At 41.4% G+C, this 18,156-nt stretch overlaps 2 protein-coding genes across 4 annotated transcripts; one reads left to right on the forward strand and one right to left on the reverse strand.

The window, feature by feature from the left end:
• Window positions 1–273: 273 nt before the first annotated feature.
• On the reverse strand, window positions 274–7,978 carry LOC115174462 (pre-mRNA-splicing regulator WTAP). 3 transcript variants are annotated; one of them, XM_029733002.1, is made up of 8 exons: window positions 7,645–7,974; window positions 6,750–6,787; window positions 6,596–6,651; window positions 6,439–6,497; window positions 6,052–6,179; window positions 4,697–4,875; window positions 1,845–1,999; window positions 274–1,465 (listed from the first exon to the last, which is right to left on the reverse strand). In XM_029733002.1, exons 2-8 carry the CDS (start codon window positions 6,777–6,779, stop codon window positions 825–827), a joined length of 1,248 nt encoding a protein of 415 aa, XP_029588862.1. In that variant the 5' UTR covers window positions 6,780–6,787; window positions 7,645–7,974; the 3' UTR covers window positions 274–824. The 3 variants fall into 3 exon arrangements, with proteins under 3 accessions (XP_029588862.1, XP_029588863.1, XP_029588864.1); XM_029733003.1 differs by having other exon boundaries at window positions 825–1,465; window positions 7,787–7,978; XM_029733004.1 differs by lacking the exon at window positions 7,645–7,974 and adding an exon at window positions 7,561–7,585 and having other exon boundaries at window positions 825–1,465.
• Window positions 7,979–8,628: 650 nt separating this feature from the next.
• sod2 (superoxide dismutase 2, mitochondrial) lies at window positions 8,629–17,719 on the forward strand. The gene is made up of 5 exons (XM_029733005.1): window positions 8,629–8,721; window positions 9,558–9,760; window positions 9,951–10,067; window positions 10,776–10,955; window positions 16,653–17,719. The coding sequence occupies exons 1-5, from the start codon at window positions 8,687–8,689 to the stop codon at window positions 16,796–16,798; spliced, it is 681 nt and encodes a 226-aa protein (XP_029588865.1). The 5' UTR covers window positions 8,629–8,686; the 3' UTR covers window positions 16,799–17,719.
• The last annotated feature ends 437 nt before the right edge of the window (window positions 17,720–18,156 follow it).

An 18,156-nucleotide genomic window follows, 5' to 3' on the forward strand; every position in this document is an offset into this window, starting at 1 on the left:
GCAAAAATTTCAACTAACTTGGTTTCGCTTTGTCATTATGGGGTATTGTGTGGATTAAATGTTTTATTTAATCAATTTTAAAATAAGGCTGTAACGTAACAAAATGTGGAAAAAGTTAAGGGGTCGGAATACTTTCCAAAGACACTGTATTTGACTAATAAACAAAATTGAACTTGATAACCATCTGCTTCACTAGAATATAGGAAATATATTTTGATTTAATTTGAGAAAGGCTATACATATGTTCAGAGGGAGAAGAAAAATCCAAATCACTATCATATTAAAAGTCTTTATTGATATTTGGTCAGTACATGAGAAGGATGGAAGTCAGAATAATGAATTCAACAAGGTACATTGCGTAGAAGCTACACACATTGTCAAACAGAAATGTATTTTGCCAAGGATTAAAAAAAATAAAAGTCAACATCTAAAAGATAACATCCTTTAACATTGCAAAGCTACTAAAGTGAACTGTGGTTTGACTTTTATTGAGCATGACTACAACACCAGATGCTTGATCATTTGAGTTTGTCAAGAGTTCAAACAAGAATGTTATCAATCTACATGTTCAAATAACCAAGAGACCAAAGAAAAAAAGATCTAGCTTGAATCATACAAAACTCAAGTCATATGCACATACATTAATTAATTTCACGTAATGTTCCTCTTTAGCAATGCAATTATTTTCTTTAACTTGTGGAAGAGGTATCACGATAGGCAAAGGAGAGGAGAAAAAGTTCTGGACAGCAGTTCTGTGTTACCAACTATGCGTTTGTGTCTCGTATAAAAAGAAAAAGACAAATTACGTGTTATTATAAAGTACATTACAAAACTGTGCCACCGCTCGCACTCAGGCCGTTCTGAGCCTGCCGCGACCCCGCAGTCCTGTTGCCCTTGACGACCGGGGCAGACTTGTCTTCGTGGGGGTCGGTGTTGGAGTCTGTGTCGTTCGAGTGCTGCGTCAAGGACGTCTCGCTGCCCGTCGGGGAGTCCACGCTCTCATACCCTGTGCTCAGCTGGCTCCCGAACCCCCCTGCTGCTGTACCCCCTGCACCGCCACCAGTCTGGCCCCCCGCTGCCTCCTCTGAGTGGTTGGAGAGTTTCGTCTCGCCCTCACCGGGGCTGGAGACCATGGGGGACGGGGGAAAGTCTTCCTCTGTGCTGCTGACCTCGCGGTACAGGCTGGGGGTGGTCACCGCACCCCTCTGGGAGGACGAGCTGCCATTGCTTGGTCCGTTGGAGACCCTTCCGCAGTCTTTCCCGGCTTGGGCGGAGGGCTGCTCGGGCTGGCTGGGGGGCTCGGCGGAGGGTGAAGTCCTGCTGGGGCCTGCCCCGGCAGAGGCAGCCTGAGCTGGGTTCTGGGAGAGCTGCTGACGGGTCTCCCTGAGCTGCTGCTGGAGGACCAGGATGGTGCTCTGCATGCCCTCTACTTCCTCATCCAGCTGGATGATGAAATCATTCAACTCTGGGAGGGATGAAAACGGACAAAGCCACAGGTCAGAATACAGGGAGATCGGACGCAGTCAGGTTCAAGAAAGAAAGACAGCCCCAGGTAAATGAAGGCAAAATACACTGAATATTAGAAACATGTCTAACAAATGCCTTAACAAAAGCTCCTGCATCTGAATGTACAGGTCTGCTGAATACACGCAGGGGAGAATATAGCTTCTCCAATGCAGAGGTTACAGACCACACTTTACTGTAGCAGATTAATAACCTGGGGAGCTACAAAGCACACATGGGTCTTCACTGTGCTGAAATGTAACATTTAAAGCTTACATTTTTTTATGGATACTATTTGAACCCAGGTCTGAATAGATGGAGGTGGGCTGTTGTGTTCTCACCGTCTTGGCTGCTCTTGAGCTCCTCGCTGTACTTCTTCTGCAGGGCCAGCTCTGCCTCCAACTGGGCGATACGTCCCTGGGACAGTTGCCTCCCCAGTTCCTGGTTCTCCTGGATCAGCATCCGGCACTTGGCCATTAGCTTCTTCCCCGTCTGGCTGCAAGGGAGACAGGCCTCACATCACACAATGAACCAGGGCACAGCCAAATGCCCCCCTCAGGCAAGGGCAGCCCAATCAGTCCAGTGACCTAACTAGGTGGTCACTATGGTGGTGTTCCAGGTTATAATTTATGCAGTCAAGCTCTGTAGATGATCAGATCACCTCACATTGCTTGGAGAGGTGTTTAACATTGCAGGTACCACATTTAGATCTTCTGATATGTGCAGAACGACTGCATTTAAAAATAAAAAAAATAGGACATGGAACACCACCGTCCCCACCCATCCACTAACACTATGAATCTTGCCTATCCATACAGCAAGTTTCCATTTTCCAAAGTAGTACAGTTATAGATAGATACCGGAGACCGTTTGGACTTGGCAAAGGATACCAGCAACGATAGCATAGATGCACATTCCGATAAAACACTTATGCAGCAGCAGTACCTTTACCTTTTGAGTACCCCTATGCATATTTTACTACTACAGGTGGGCACCTACACAGTCAGCAGGATGAGAACCAACTTAAAGTACCCAATTTCAGCAACCGTACATTTGGTTTCTACACACCCAAATTGTACTTTCAACAGCAAATTAGACCCAAAGAAATCCTAGTCTGTCACAACCAACCAGCTTCTACTGGTGTGAGTATTACTCAGTCAGCACCTTGGACAAGGTCACCTGAGGTAATAATGCACTAACCACTGCAAAACATCCCATGCTGACTCTTTTAAACAAGGAAAACACATGCTTAAATTGCATTGACATTTCAGAGGTACAATGGCAGCCAGGGAAATCAACTTCAGAAGTCACCACGTCACTTGAAACCTAGGAACACTGCATGTCGCAACAGACTATAGATACTTCCTAAAAACACAGCAGCTTGGACACTGGTTCCAGAAGCATTTGTGAAAATCATACTATTAAAAATGAACTGTGAGAGGCAACTGATGAGATTTGAGATTACATTTCGTAATACTTTAACAATGCATTGTCTGACAAGGATGTTGCATTCAGCTTTACCACATCGAAACAAGTATTTTTGACCATCAATAGAATGACGTTAGCCAGGTATTGGAAAAATAAAAGCCGGACATTCTTAGGAGAAACTGGATGAGCAGCTGATAGTGGATTTGAAGTCTAAAAGATTACAAAACACACAATCGTGTTACTCTGGTTGCTACCTGAAAAGGTCAAGGGCTATCAACTCTTCTTGCTTGCCATCAACAACGTAAAATGTTGCTTCTTTTAAGAAAACTACTTCCAATGGATCATACTCATCATTGCTGGAGTCTTGTGGTGAGTACAGCATAATAGTAATTTTAGGGGTTGTTCCCACCACGAGTGTTGTAACTATATTGATGGCCAGATATCCAAGGCGGGATATAGGCTGTTTATTGCTCTGTTTGAAATTGAAAAACCAAATCAATGAATTGCATATTGCCGATAAATAACAATTTTCCCAATTAATTACATCCATAAAATGTCAACTGGAATTGACCCCCCCACCCCCCAACCAACAAAAAAAGGTTTACGGTTGCTAGGGGGGAGGGAGTGTGAGGTCAACAACATAAATACACAAAGAACAATATCATATTGGACTGAATAAATACATTCTCATGAAGTGGTAACATTACTTGTTTCACACATTTGTAATCATTATGAGAAAATATCACTCAAGCACCAACTGCAGTGTGTACGTTTTACAATGAACAATTTGGAAACATCGAGCGTCAAAATAATGTAGCCTATGGGATGTTCTTTTTTCCAAGGTCACCAAATCGAACAGAGCAAATGTCTGACACACTGCAGTGCAAGAGTATTTAAGAGAACCAAAAGAGGAAAGTAAATGAAACAGAAACATAAGAGGCAACTCACAAAATAAAACATGTAAATACACTCTACCCGTATGTGGGCCCATGCTCAAAGACACAGGCAATCAGACCCCCGCTCACGCATGCCTTAACCATAGTCAATTCTGGACTGAGGGTCTGGCTCCTCCCCCAGAGTCTTAAACATTCTACTGGCTCCTCCCTACAAAGTCTTACAGTTTATTCTAGAACCTTTCCCACAGTATTTTCATTGTATTCTACAATTTGTCCAAGAGTCTTAGAGTCTCAGGAGCACTAGTGGGTATGGGTGTGGCGTTTTCCACTTAAATGTCTTTAGCTAGCGGGGCATTGTCTTTAAATGTTCAATTGGTTATTTAGGCTAAGGGTGCTCTCCCTGCTCCGGCAGTTTGCCCAAGACTGCCTCAATCTCCACCATAACCCCCCCACCCCCATTTAATAAGGCAACTGTCTGGCTTGGGCTGAGAGAGGGAGGGTGGGGGGCATATCCGTGTCGGACGTGACCACCTCTTCAGGAACAGTCCCGACTCCTTCAGGGCCCCTGGACGGTGAGGGGGGGATGAGAGAGCTGAAACACAAGTGTCACCTGACCATACTGTTTTTTTTCATTCAGTTTAGATTATGTGATATGTAGCTGGGGGACAGTAAAAGAGTACACAAAACATGGATGGCAGTTTGTTTTTTGTGTTTTTGGTAAAGTCTGAGTCTTGTGGTGAGTACAGCATTTCTCAGCCATCCCCCCCACCATGATTCCTGCATGCCTGCAGTGGGGGTGGGGGGTGTGAGGAGGTCTTGACTTTTTTTGTGGGGGTGGGAGGAGGGGGGGTTATTTTGATTGTCTTTACCTATCTGGTGTAAATTTCCAGGCACTCAGTTCATTTTGGGCCTGCTCCAGTTTGTCTTTAGTCTGTTCCAGTTCACCCTTCATTTTGAGGAAAAATAAGTTGATGGCCGGGTCTACCATGGATGACCGCAGTTGGGCGGCACTGGGTTGCTGTACTTGCTTGAGGTACTGGATCTGGGTCTGCAGGTTGAAAGAGATAAGTGTCAATAAAGGCACAAGCACATCAACTCAACTTAGAAAATCCCTCCTTAAGCTTCTGAAAGGTAACAAAAATACATTGACTTAATTTACACAAGAGGCAATGGATGTGGCTAATAATTGAGCTATAAAAGCGGTCCCCATTACTGTATCTGAACAATGTCTTGCTTACACGTTATTTACCGAACTTTGTAAATCATTATTGAAAATAAGTTATTGCCTTCAAAAGACACCTTCCTGTTAAACTACAGCGTAAAAGACAGCTTTGGGATGATTAGCGTAAGTGTGGGACTGGACTCATCTTGTACACTATAACTCTGCGTAACATTTTATGCACCCAACTGGCCGAGACAGTTTGATTGAACTCAGTTGCCCGACAGAAGGAATGGCATTTACTGTTGGGTGAGCTGCTATGCAGTCATTCAGAGAGTGAGAGGTCTGACAAGTAAGGCTTGACATTGTCACCAGTAGTGATATGGGGGGGGGTTCGATACAGTTACATATTAGAGATATCATTTTTTAAACATTCTTTTACGATATATTGTATCGTTTTGACAATATCGTAATATTATTTTGCGCTACTTGGCTGTACCAGCACTGAAATTAGTTACTTCATAGCTTGTTCATCATCTTTTTAAATAGGGAGTCAATATGTTTTCAGCACTTATTTCCATGACTGATCAAAACTAGTTTTCAAGACTCTTGTCCCTCTGCAGCAGACATATGGTAAGCAATATGTTTTGAACATCGAATCGCAATAAAATAGAATCGTGAGAATTGCAATACAAATTGTATCCGCACCTAAGTATCGCAATAATATTGTATCGTCAATTCCCAGTCCTAGTGGCCAGTGTTTATGTTAATGTTGGCTCTAGTGTTATTTTGTTTCCATCAGGAGTATGACACTAAAGACTTGGGGCGAGCAGGGAGGAGTAAACTATTGACAAACCATTGATAAGGTGGAAACTCTCCTATACTGTACCCCCCTTTCCCAGCGCAGCTTGGGAATAGGACTTAGACTAAGGTCAATACCTACACTTGTATCCAAAAGGTTGAGGTCTACTGCGTGACAAACATTTTGTTACTAAAATAGGCCTACATATGCCCCAGTCCCCTCATTTAGAAAAACAGCAGGAAGTATTGCAGTGGGATACTTACTGTACACTCTTGCATTTCCTGCTCCTTGGTAGCGAGCCGCATGACCAGGATGTTCTCCCTGCGTGACGCCTCCTGCTGCTGCTGCTTCAGCTTCTCCTCAGACTCCTTCAGCCCAGTCACATCGTTCGCTGAGACGGTGAGTGGAGAGAAACAAGGCACAGTTAACCTGTGTCAACTGAAAAGGAGCCGTCAACACCTAAACAAAAACAAACTTAAAAAAAGGTGTTACATGTGGGTATTTGTTCTTCTAAAATGCGAAACTGATAACCAAAGCCTACCACTAAAAACATAGGATAATCCTTTCCTATCAACAGATGACACTTTTATTCTATTGAATGATGACTTGGTAAAATGTTGGCGTAGGCCTACATTGTTTGGAGCACTTACAATTCAGATCAGCATATTTTGCCTCCAGGATCTGGACGTAGGCTTCATGTTGGTTCCACCTAAAGGACCAATAATAAACATGAACACACTTGTTATCACATCCAAACAGAAACAATCATCCCACCCTCCTCCATCTACAGTAGTGTTATCTATTTACCTCACACACAGTTCCTCTCTGGTCAGGGTCTTCATGTCAGATTCACTGAGGCGAACCTGAATGAAGATGGGAAAGAGTCAGCAAGTAAAAGGCTTTAGCTACATATAACTGTCAATACCGGAATCTTGGTTAACAAATAGAGGCGCCCTCTCACCTTCTTTGGAAGAGGTTCCTCATTTGTCATTCTGAGCTCTGAAAGGGAAGTAAAAGTACCAATTAATTGAGTGGAAGTTTCAAGAGCAAGCCATTCAATAATGATACATGAGCTGCTACAACAGATCAAGCAAATATTCTGGAAGTTACTTTTCGTAACAGGCTAGGAGCATTGAGGTATAAAATAATGGTTTAGAGAACATTTTCGCTAACCATAACATTAAGCTAGTTCTTCTAACTTACTGCGAAAAAGTCACGTCCGGTATAAAAAGTGGCATGTTTTTAGGTTCTCTCTAAAATGATTACGTTAACTAGCTAGAAATTGCTATTGTTACCATAATAAACCAACTAGCTGCAGTTGCTAGTAAGCTTGAAGTATTCAAATATTTGAATGTGCTTGTGTCAGTCTCATCCATTCTCTTTGTTTGCTTTAGTTCTAACGTTAGCTAGCTAGTCCACATGCATCTCCCATGTTAACAGAGTGCAAATCCACAACACGAAATATTAGCTAGTTTGCTACTATACTAGCTTAACTGGCTAACGTTACGTTTAGCCACCTAACGCTAGCTAGTTAAAAACGGACTTTATTACAACTCTGATTCTTTATGTTATAATCGATAAACGTGATAGCAATTCCACTCATATGTGTTTGTTAAATTTTAAAGCATTTATTAGCAGGATAATACGCAATGGCCAGCCAACTGTTACATTAGCATGTATCGACAAGAAAACAAAATAACTAACACCTCACATTTGGCCCACGTCAGACTTACGAGCTACCTTGGAATTCAGTCTAACGATGTGGTACCTACTTTTAAGGATGATCTCAAATAAATGTATAAAATGTGCATCGCCTTAAACTGTTTTATCAAATATGTTCAGCTAACGTTAGCTACCTGTCTATTATCGTGTTCTGCTTCTTGTTGTCACAAAATGGCGGAGAAAGAAGAGACTCCAGACTCTCCCCCTGCAAAATTAGCGTTCCTCTTCCTTTCGCGGAGTCGTATTCGCAAAACCCTGCCGCAAATGAACACTTACCGGACCCGTTTCCTTCAATATTCGAAACCAGTATGTGTTTAACGCCTTAGTACTAATATGCAACGTTACAATCCGATTTTAATAGGTTTCTAACTTAATAATTGTTATTCGAATTCGCCACGGTAGGGATTCGGTGTCGCCGCCATCATCCGAGAGACGATGGCAACCACAGCAGCGCATCATAGCTCTCTACTTGCCACAGTGCTGAAGGGGCGGGCTGAGTTCACATGATGCTTATCAGATATATTAGGCTAGCTAACTTTGTCACTACAGAATAACATCAATTTCAATTACTATCCATCCAAACCATTTAGATTAAACATGTTTTGAACTAGTCAGATAAATAGTTGTTCAACATCTTCGGAAAATGCTAAAAAACGGGATCCACAACATGCATTACTCTACGTTTTGCTGTAGATTCCTGTCATTAGTTGGCTAGCTGGAAAGTTAGATGTGTTGAAGTGTAATCAGTTGAATTCTGCTTTAAAGTAACATTAAACAATATTGTTTTAAAATGTCAACCAGTCATTAATACAAGAGTTCACCTGTCAAGTTTGCTAAAAGTGAGAAATGCAGCTTGGGTAAAAAAAAAAAGTCAAGGCCATCCGGAAGCAAATGGGATGGGTGGAACTATGATATAGAACGGGGGGGAACGTGTTCTAACGCTCGAAATGTTTTTATTTTGCACAACGTAGCTAATCCCTTTTGCACTAAACGTTATCGTAAGTATACAGTACAAATAATGTTTGCCTTGTATACGGTTTGTAGTAAAATGTGTTTGTATAAATAAATACGTTTCCGATGCCACCCCCACGTCCTGATGTGGTATCTTCTAACAGTGATGTTGAATTTCAAGGGCAGTTCTACTTCTATTCTGAACGGTGAACGGTGTGAAGAAACATGAGCATGCTAAGCAGAGTGGGTCAAGTGCGCAGGTAAAACTACAAAATGCAAAGAAGTTATCCATTCGGTAACAAGCCATGATGTATACACGATGAAGGGCAATAACAGACGAATGTTGCTATTGTTACGTTGTTAGTTTTACATGAGGATTGTTAGTTATAGTTGTTTAGCTAGCTTGTGTTAGTAGTTACCTTTTAATAGTTACTGGTAAGTAGCTAGCTACTCCCATATAACGATCAGCATTACCCAGTGTGTTACTGGCAATTCAGAAATTACTCACAGTAATCTCTTCGTTTAACAAACCGTTTCAACAAGTTGGTAAGCAGAAATGGTCTTACTTGTGCATGTGGTCGGCGAACAAGTATGCGTAAAAGTTGTCAATATTAGCTATATACCCTGCCATTATTTTGACACTTGTGTTTATTGCCTTGTTTGTAATAGACAGCATCATGAGTCAGGCCTTGACTTGACAACTCAACACCTTGCAACTTCATAGCATACTATAGCTAACGTTCTTTTTATCTCATCTGCCAGGACTAGAGCAAGATGCTATCTATTCTCAACACAAGTAGCTTGTTAATCGTAGACAAATGTTGCTATGTTGTGAATGATACGGTAGACCCCCCCCAGAAATTCCGGTCAATTGTGCAAGACTCTAAATCAGAGAGAATTTGACCCTGTGAACTCTCCCTAACTAATCCAACCTCTTCCCAGGCTGTCAGCTGGGGCCATGAGCTGCTTCTAAATGGAAGCTGGCTTGCAGCAACCATTACTGGTTGAGCTGAAAACAGTTTTACTGCTTATGCTTGATAACATTTCCCACGGACTTGAATGACATTGACATATCTCTATTTCCTGGCGGTTTTAGGTGTGCTGCCACCGTGAGCCCAGTCCTGGGCACGGTGGCAGCCAGATGGAAGCACTCGCTCCCTGACCTGACCTACGACTATGGAGCCCTGGAGCCCCACATCAATGCAGAGATCATGCAGCTCCACCACAGCAAGCACCACGCCACCTACGTTAACAACCTCAACGTCACAGAGGAGAAGTACCAGGAGGCACTGGCCAAAGGTGAGAGGAAAGCCTGCTACTTAAGACCTTAGTGATTTACAAAAAGTGGTGATATTAGGGATTGTGTAGTTCATGGATGAGGTTCCTTTTTGAACATTTAATTAAGCCATAAATGCACACCTGTTCTGTATTTACACTTGTAGTGTGTAGCCAATCCTTTACCTGCATGTGTACATGTGGTGTATTTCAGGTGATGTGACAGCACAGGTTTCTCTCCAGCCTGCTCTAAGGTTTAATGGAGGAGGCCACATCAACCACACCATCTTCTGGACAAACCTCTCCCCAAATGGCGGTGGAGAACCACAGGGTGAGTAGCCTCGGACACCAGGCTTCTCTCTCGTTGTTCAAAAGCCTGGGGTCGTTTTTGGTCGGAAGAAGCTATGTAGGGGTGGAGTCTAGATGGAAACTAGTGACTTGTTGCCACAAACCAATCCACTATTTTGCGTGGGTGGAGCTCCGAACAGAGGTGGTATAAGATTTTTTTCTGACTTGCATCAAGCTAGCTAGCATAAGATCCCAAAAATAATGCAGCATAGGCTACAAAATTGTTTCCGACCCGGTAAGAAAAGAGACGTGGACAAAACAAATAGGACATGCCTCTCCTGAGGGGAAATGTCATATGTATGCAGAGCCAATCAAATCCAAGCGTTAACAGCCACTGTGCCCGTTAAAACGTAAAATCCAATACTGAAGTTCTCCAGACTTCCAGATTTAGAAGGCCTCTCAAGACTACATGGTGAGCAGCACAATTGGGAGTTTGAAGCAGCAGTTTGAGAAACTTCTTTTCCCTAATCTTTCACTTGAACTATTCTTCACACGTTGTATATTATAATTTGTAACTATCACGGGTTTATACAATTTGTGGGAAAGTAGCAACTATGCCCTATATGTTCCACTTGCATTTTCAATTCAGATTCTTTCCTGAATTTGCTAAATTGTTCTTATGGTCAACCCATTGGAAACTTGTATGTAATTCATCAGTCTGATCATTCTTTGTTTGTCCATCCTGTCACAGGTGAGCTGGCAGCGGCCATCAACCGTGACTTTGGCTCCTTCCAGGCACTGAAGGACAAGATGTCTGCCGCCACTGTGGCGGTCCAGGGCTCAGGCTGGGGTTGGCTGGGCTTCGACAAGGAGAGCGGGAAGCTCCGTATCACAGCCTGCCCTAATCAAGACCCACTGCAGGGAACCACAGGTCAGTGGCTACTGGCTAGGTCCCAGTACTGTTATGTTATCTTGTTCATGTCTGTCTGGGGCTCAAACAAGGGTACAGTCCCTGGGAATGACATGCAGTAGTGATGCACCTATATTACATTTTTGGCCGATTCCGATATTTTCCTTGCCAAAAAATCCCATACCAGTATTTTAAAATATTTGCGGCCTTTTAAGCATTCTAGTACAGTTAAATAGTTAACACACACATGGACGCAGCGGTCTAAGGCACTTCATCTCAGTGCAAGAGGTGTCACTACAGTCCCTGGTTCGAATCCAGGCTGTATCACATCTGGCCGTGATTGGGAGTCCCAATTGGCCCAGCGTCGTCTGGGCCGACATTGTAAATAAGAATTTGTTCTTAACTGACTTGGCTAGTTAAATAAAGGTCACACACACCACACTGACCAAAAAGTTATTTTGTTGGCATTTACCTATGTTCCCATTACCAGTGAAACATAATCAAAACCTATTTCTTTCACTTACTTGCTGTTTCGTTGTATAGTCGTTTCATTCTCAACCAGGATTTCTATGGAATGCCGTTTGGGTTTTTGCGTGTCAAAAAAAATGCATGTAAAATAACACTGTCGTGTCAAATAACACTTTGACCAATCAAGACCTGAATATGACTGCACGTCACAATTTATCGTGTTCATACATTTGTTACATAGTTATTACGAGTGATAGTGTAATCAATGTGTATTTCATATGTCACAACGATTCATCGATACGTGTGCTATGATGCTGTAAAGTTGTCTCGCGCATTCAAAACACATTTTTGAATGCCATAACTAAAAATGTGGTAAGCATATGCGTTCATTTGTTAGATTGAAATTCATTTCCTAACTAGACTGATGTTATTGTGGAACCGATGGTCATAAAGATAGCTAGCTCATGGATGCAAACAATGTTCTTCCCCAAAAACATAGAAATGCATCATAATCTAGGTGTCATCTAAAATAACCCTTATTTAAAAAAAGTTCTTATTTGATTAATGGTGGTCGGACCATCTGTGAAGCTAGCCACAATAAGAATTAGCCACAATAGTGGACTTTGGTTAGCCTTCAAAATAAAAGTATGGTATAATTCAACTATTTGTATTCATTTGCATCACTGTCAATGACAGTCAAGTATTCACACCCCTTGACTTTTTCTACATTTTGTTGTGTTAATCCACTTTAAATTCAGACCTTAAATTGAGATGTTTTTGTCACTGGTCTACACACAATGCTCCATAATGTCAAAGTGGCATTATGTTTTGAGAAATGTTTACAAATTAACTAAACATTAAAAGCTGAAATGTCATGAGTCAATAAGTATTCAGCCTATATAAGTTCAGGACTAAAAATGTACTTAACAAGTCACATAAGTAGCTTGGACTCACTGTGTGCAGTAATGGTGTTTAACATGATTTTGGAATGACTACCTTCTCTGTACCTCACACATACAGTTGAAGTCGGAAGTTTACATACACCTTAGCCAAATACATTTAAATTGTTTAACTTGGATCAAACGTTTCCTGTAGCCTTCCACAAGCTTCCCACAATAAGTTGGGTGAATTTTGGCCCATTCCTCCTGACAGAGCTGGTGTAACTGAGTCAGGTTTGTAGGCTTCTGTGCTCGCGCATGCTTTTTCAGTTCTGCCTCAATCCTACAGAAAGTTTGTAGGTCAAGGCTTTGTGATGGCCACTCCAATACCTTGACTTTGTTGTCCTTAAGCCATTTTGCCATAACTTTGGAAGTATGCTTGGGGTCATTGTCCATTTGGAAGACCCATTTGCGACCAAGCTTTAACTTCCTGACTGATGTCTTGATGTTGCTTCAATATGTCCACATGATTTTCCTCCTTATGATGCCATCTATTTTGTGAAGTGCACCAGTCCCTCCTGCAGCAAAGCACCCCCACAACATGATGCTGCCACCCCCGTGCTTCACGGTTGGGATGGTGTTCTTCGGCTTGCAAGCCTCCCCCTTTTTCCTCCAAACATAACGATGGTCATTATGGCCAAACAGTTCTATTTTTGTTTCATCAGACCAGAGGACATTTCTCCAAAAAGTATGATCTTCGTCCCCATGTGCAGTTGCAAACCGTAGTCTAGCTTTTTTATGGCGGTTTTGGAGCAGTGGCTTCTTCCTTGCTGAGTGGCCTTTCAGGTTATGTCGATATAGGACTCGTTTTACTGTGGATATAGATACCTTTTTTAACTGTTTCCTCCAGCATCTTCACAAGGTCCTTTGCTATTCTGGGATTGATTTGCACTTTTCGCACCAAGGTATGTCCATCTCTAGGAGACAGAACGCGTCTCCTTCCTGAGCGGCATGATGGCTGCGTGGTCCCATGGTGTTTATACTTCTGTACAGATGAACGTGGTACTTTCAGGCATTTGGAAATTGCTCCCAAGGATGAACCAGACTGCTTTTTTTTCTGAGGTCTGAATTTGAAGGTAGGCCTTGAAATACATCCACAGGTACACCTCCAATTGACTCAAATGATGTCAATTAGCCTATCAGAAGCTTCTAAAGCCATGAGATCATTTTCTGGAATTTTCCAAGCTGTTTAAAGGCACTGTCAACTTAGTGTATGTAAACTTCTGACCCACTGGAATTGTGATATACATATGTATGTATGTGAAATAATCTGTCTGTAAACAATTGTTGGAACATTTCTTGTGTCATACACAAAGTAGATGTCCTAACCGACTTGCCAAGACTATAGTTTGTTAACAAGAAATTTGTGGAGTGGTTGAAAAACGAGTTTTAATGACGCCAACCCAAGTGTATGTAAACTTCCGACTTCAACTGTGTGCATGTCTCTCTCTCTCTTATGTGTGGGTGTGTGTATGTCTCTGTCTGACTGTAAGGTCCCTCAGTTGAGCAGTGAATTTTAAACAGATTCAACCACAAAGACTAGGAAGGTTTTCCAATGCCTGGCAAAGAAGGGTACCTATTGGTAGATGGGTTTAATTTATTTTTATTTTTAAAGCAGACGTTTAATATCCCTTTGAGCATATTAATTATACTTTGGATGGTGTATCAATACACCCAGTCACGACAAAGATACAGGCATCCTTCCTAACTCAGAAGCCGGAGAGGAGGGAAACCGCTCGGGGATTTCACCATGAGGCCAATAGTGACTTTAAAACAGTTACAGACAGGGTTTAATGGCTGTGATTGGAGAACTGAAGATGGATCAACAACATTCTAGTTACTTCACAATACTAACTTAATTGACAGAGTGAAAAGGAAGCCTCCACAGAATAAAAATATTCCAAAACATGCATCCTGTTTGCAACAATGCACTAAAGTTTTTTGTTGTCCTAAATACAAAGTGTTATGTTTTGGGCAAATCCAATGAATTACTGAGTACCACTCTCCATATTTTCAAGCATAGTGGTGGCTGCATAATGTTATGGGTATGCTTGTAACTGTTAAGGACTGGGGACTTCTTCAGGATAAAAAAATAAATGGAATATAGATATAAGCACAGTAAAAATTCTAGAGGAAAACCTGGTTGTCTGCTTCCCACCAGACACTGGGAAATGAATTCACCTTTCAGCAGGAATATAACCTAAAACACAGGGCCAAATCTACACTGGAGTTGCTTACCAAAAATACATTGAATGTTCCTGAGTGGCTGAGTTAGTTTTTACTCATATCTACTTAAATCTATGGCTAGACCTGAAAATGGTTGTCTAGCAATGATCAACAACCAATTTTAGAGCTTGAAGAAATTTGAAAAGAATAATGCACAAATGTTGCACATTCCAGGTGTGGAAAGCTCTTAGACTTACCCAGAAAGACTCACAGCTGTAATCGCTTCTACAAAGTATTGACTCGGGAGTGTGAATACTTAAAATACCAGTCAAAAGTTTTGCCTCACATACTCATTCAAGAGTTTTTCTGTATTTTTACTATTTTCTACATTGTAGAAAAATAGTGAAGACATCAAACTATGAAATACTACATGATTCCATATGTGTTAACTAAAAAAATGTGAAACAAATCTAAATATATTTGAGATTCTTCAAAGTAGCCACCCTTTGCATTGACAGCTTTGCACACTCTTGGCATTCTCTCAACAAACTTAATGAGGTAGCCACATGGAATGCATTTCCATTAACAGGTGTGCCTTGTTAATTTGTGGAATTTCTTTCCTTAATGTGTTTGAGCCAACCAGTTGTTGTGACAAGGTAGGGGTGGTGTACAGTATTTTAACAAATCTTCTAAGTCCATATTATGGCAAGAACAGCTCAGATAAGCAAAGAGAAACGACAGTCCATCATTACTTTAAGACATGGATGTCAGTCAATCCGGAACATTTTAAGAACTGAACGTTTCATGAAGTGCAGTCGCAAAAACCATCAAGTGCTATAATACTGGCACTCATGAGGACCGTCCCAGGCAAGGAAGACGCAGTTACCTCTGCTGCAGAGGATACGTTCATTAGAGTTATCAGTCTCAAATTGCAGTCCAAATAAATGCTTCAGAGTTCAAGTAAGACACAACCCAACATCAACTGTTCAGAGACTGCGTGAATCAGGCCTTCATGGTCGAATTGCTGCAAAGAAACCACTAAAGGACACCAATAAGAAGAGACTTGCTTGGGCCAAGAAACACAAGCAATGGACATTAGACCGGTGGAAATCTGTCCTTTGGTCTCTCAAAATGTCAGATTTTTGGTTCCAACTGTTAAGTTCATGTTTTAAGTATCCCTATATTTCTGTTATTACGGGGCTATCACTCAGTCAAGAGTGCGCCTGCGCAGGAAGTCTGTTCGTTAATGGACCTAGCCTAGAGTGCAATGGCTACCTTGTAGTGTGTTCATACGGTATAGTAAACTTTGTTAAACTGGAACCTTGTCGTTGTCATTTCGAGTTAACACCAACCACCATGTCTTTGTGACGCCGAGTTGGTGAATGGATGATCTCCGCATGTGCGGTTCCCACCGTGAAGCACAGAGGAGGTTTGATGGTTTGCACTTAGTCCCACTATCATTTGTTTTTCAACTGGACAATGACCCAACACACCTCCAAGCTGTGTAAGGGCTATTTGACCAAGGAGAGTGATGGAGTGCTACATCAGATGACCTGGCCTCCACAATCACCTGATTTTCAACCCAATTGAGATGGTTTGGGATGAGTTGGACTGCAGAGCAAAGAAAAAGCAGCCAACAAGTGCTCAGCATATGTGGGAACTCCTTTATGACTGTTGGAAAAACATTCCCGGTGAAGCTGGTTGAGAGAATGCCAAGAGTGTGCAAAGCTGTCAAGGCAAGGGTGGCTACTTTGAAGAATCGGAAATATAAAATGTATTTTGATTTAACACTTTTTGGGGTTACTACATGATTCCATATGTGTTATTTCATAATGTTGATGTCTTCACTATTCTACAGTGTAGAGAAAAGTAAAAATAATTAACCCTTGAATGAGTAGGTGTGTCAAATTTTTACTGGTACTCTATGTAAATTTATTTTGCTTTTCATTTAATACATTTGCATGATTTCACTGTTGTGTGTAGATGGGTGATAATACAAATCAGTTTAACCCATTTTGAATTCAGTCTAACACTACAAAATGTGTAATAAGTCAAAGGGTATGAACACTTTCTGAAGGCACTGTATGCCTAGTTAAGTTACTGTTGAATGATTTTACTTAATTATTTGGGGGTTTTTTCTCCCCAGGTCTGGTCCCCCTGCTGGGTATTGATGTGTGGGAGCACGCCTACTATCTACAGTACAAGAATGTCCGACCCGACTACGTCAAAGCCATCTGGAATGTCATCAACTGGGAGAACGTGAGCGAGCGCCTCCAGGCCGCCAAAAAGTAGACCATTTCCCCCTCAGAACACACACACTGGCTCTTCCTTCCTGCCCCAAACCTTACCCCCGCAGACCTTACTACCTTAAGAGAGCACAAAATACCCTCTTAACCCAAATGAAGATGGCTGCTGTATACTGTACCAGAGAGAATATTCAGTCTGTAAAGCTGTTTGTTTGTCCGACTATATCTAGGTTTCCATCCAATTCGCGACAGATTTTCATGCGAGTATTCTAAAATCGGCATTAGAACAAGGTGCATTTTCCCACGAGATGTTTCCATCAAATTGACTTGTTGCTGTGCGTGATGACAGTGCACATAAAAATACCTTATGCGGTTAGATTCCCAAGTACCAAATAAAAAAGCAAGTAAATGTGTTTATCGCATTTAACTGTAATGATGGTTCTCACAAATGTTGAGTTGTATTCCGAGTGTGCCCAGTCTTGTACTGTCACGTGTCCTCTAGTGCATGTATAGCTTACATGATGAGATTATTATAAACAAAAGGGGGAGAATTTTTATTTGTCAAACGGCAGACAAGCATCAAGCTCATCACCATGCCCTTTCACCTCCCTGTGAAGTCATAATTTACTTAATCTGTAGACTAATAAACTGCATGCTTTCCCGACGAGTTGTAGTGGGATAACCTCACATATCAGTGTGACTCAAGTTTACTTCGATATGATTGTTATTTTATCAGTATTTGCTCATAAATGCATTTCCACTGATATTTCTCGCATAAGTAAGAAAAATGATTACAATTTTCTGTTTTCATCAGGCCTGTCATGACTTTTTTTTTTTTTTTCAGACCTGTACTTTACTCACTAAAAGGTTGGATGGAAACCTGATTAGTGTTGCACAAATATTAGGTAAATGTGATTGAGGCAAATGTTTTTGATGTGATATAATAAAATATTAAGTTTGAATTGTATCTGCTTTGTTGTTTTAATTAGCATAATACAAACATTTCCATTTAAAAAAAAATCCGCTGCATCTGTGGTGACAGCTAGAGCGGTGTTTGTCAGATCATGAGACATCCCGAAAATCGGTCTTCTCACAAAATCGTCTGTAGCGTCAGAACGGTTTGCCCTACAAACTATGACACCTCTGGAAAGAAGACTCTCACGAACATGTACTCGTCTGAAGGTCCCTCGGTAACAGTTGAGAAAAAATTTATGGAAGTTTATAATGAAAGTTTTAATGCCAAAAATATGGTGTTAAAATTTTTTTTTTTCCTGATCTTTCTTGCATCTCTCAGATATAGTACAACCACTTCAAAACAAACTTCCTATTTTAGGGGGAATCTGTTATTCAATGCATTTGTATGGGCTAATAGCAGTAAGGCACCCAAAAATGTTCTGCAACTTT

The sequence above is a fragment of the Salmo trutta genome, chromosome 35 (genome assembly GCF_901001165.1).
Source record: "Salmo trutta chromosome 35, fSalTru1.1, whole genome shotgun sequence".
NCBI classification, from domain to species: domain Eukaryota; kingdom Metazoa; phylum Chordata; class Actinopteri; order Salmoniformes; family Salmonidae; genus Salmo; species Salmo trutta.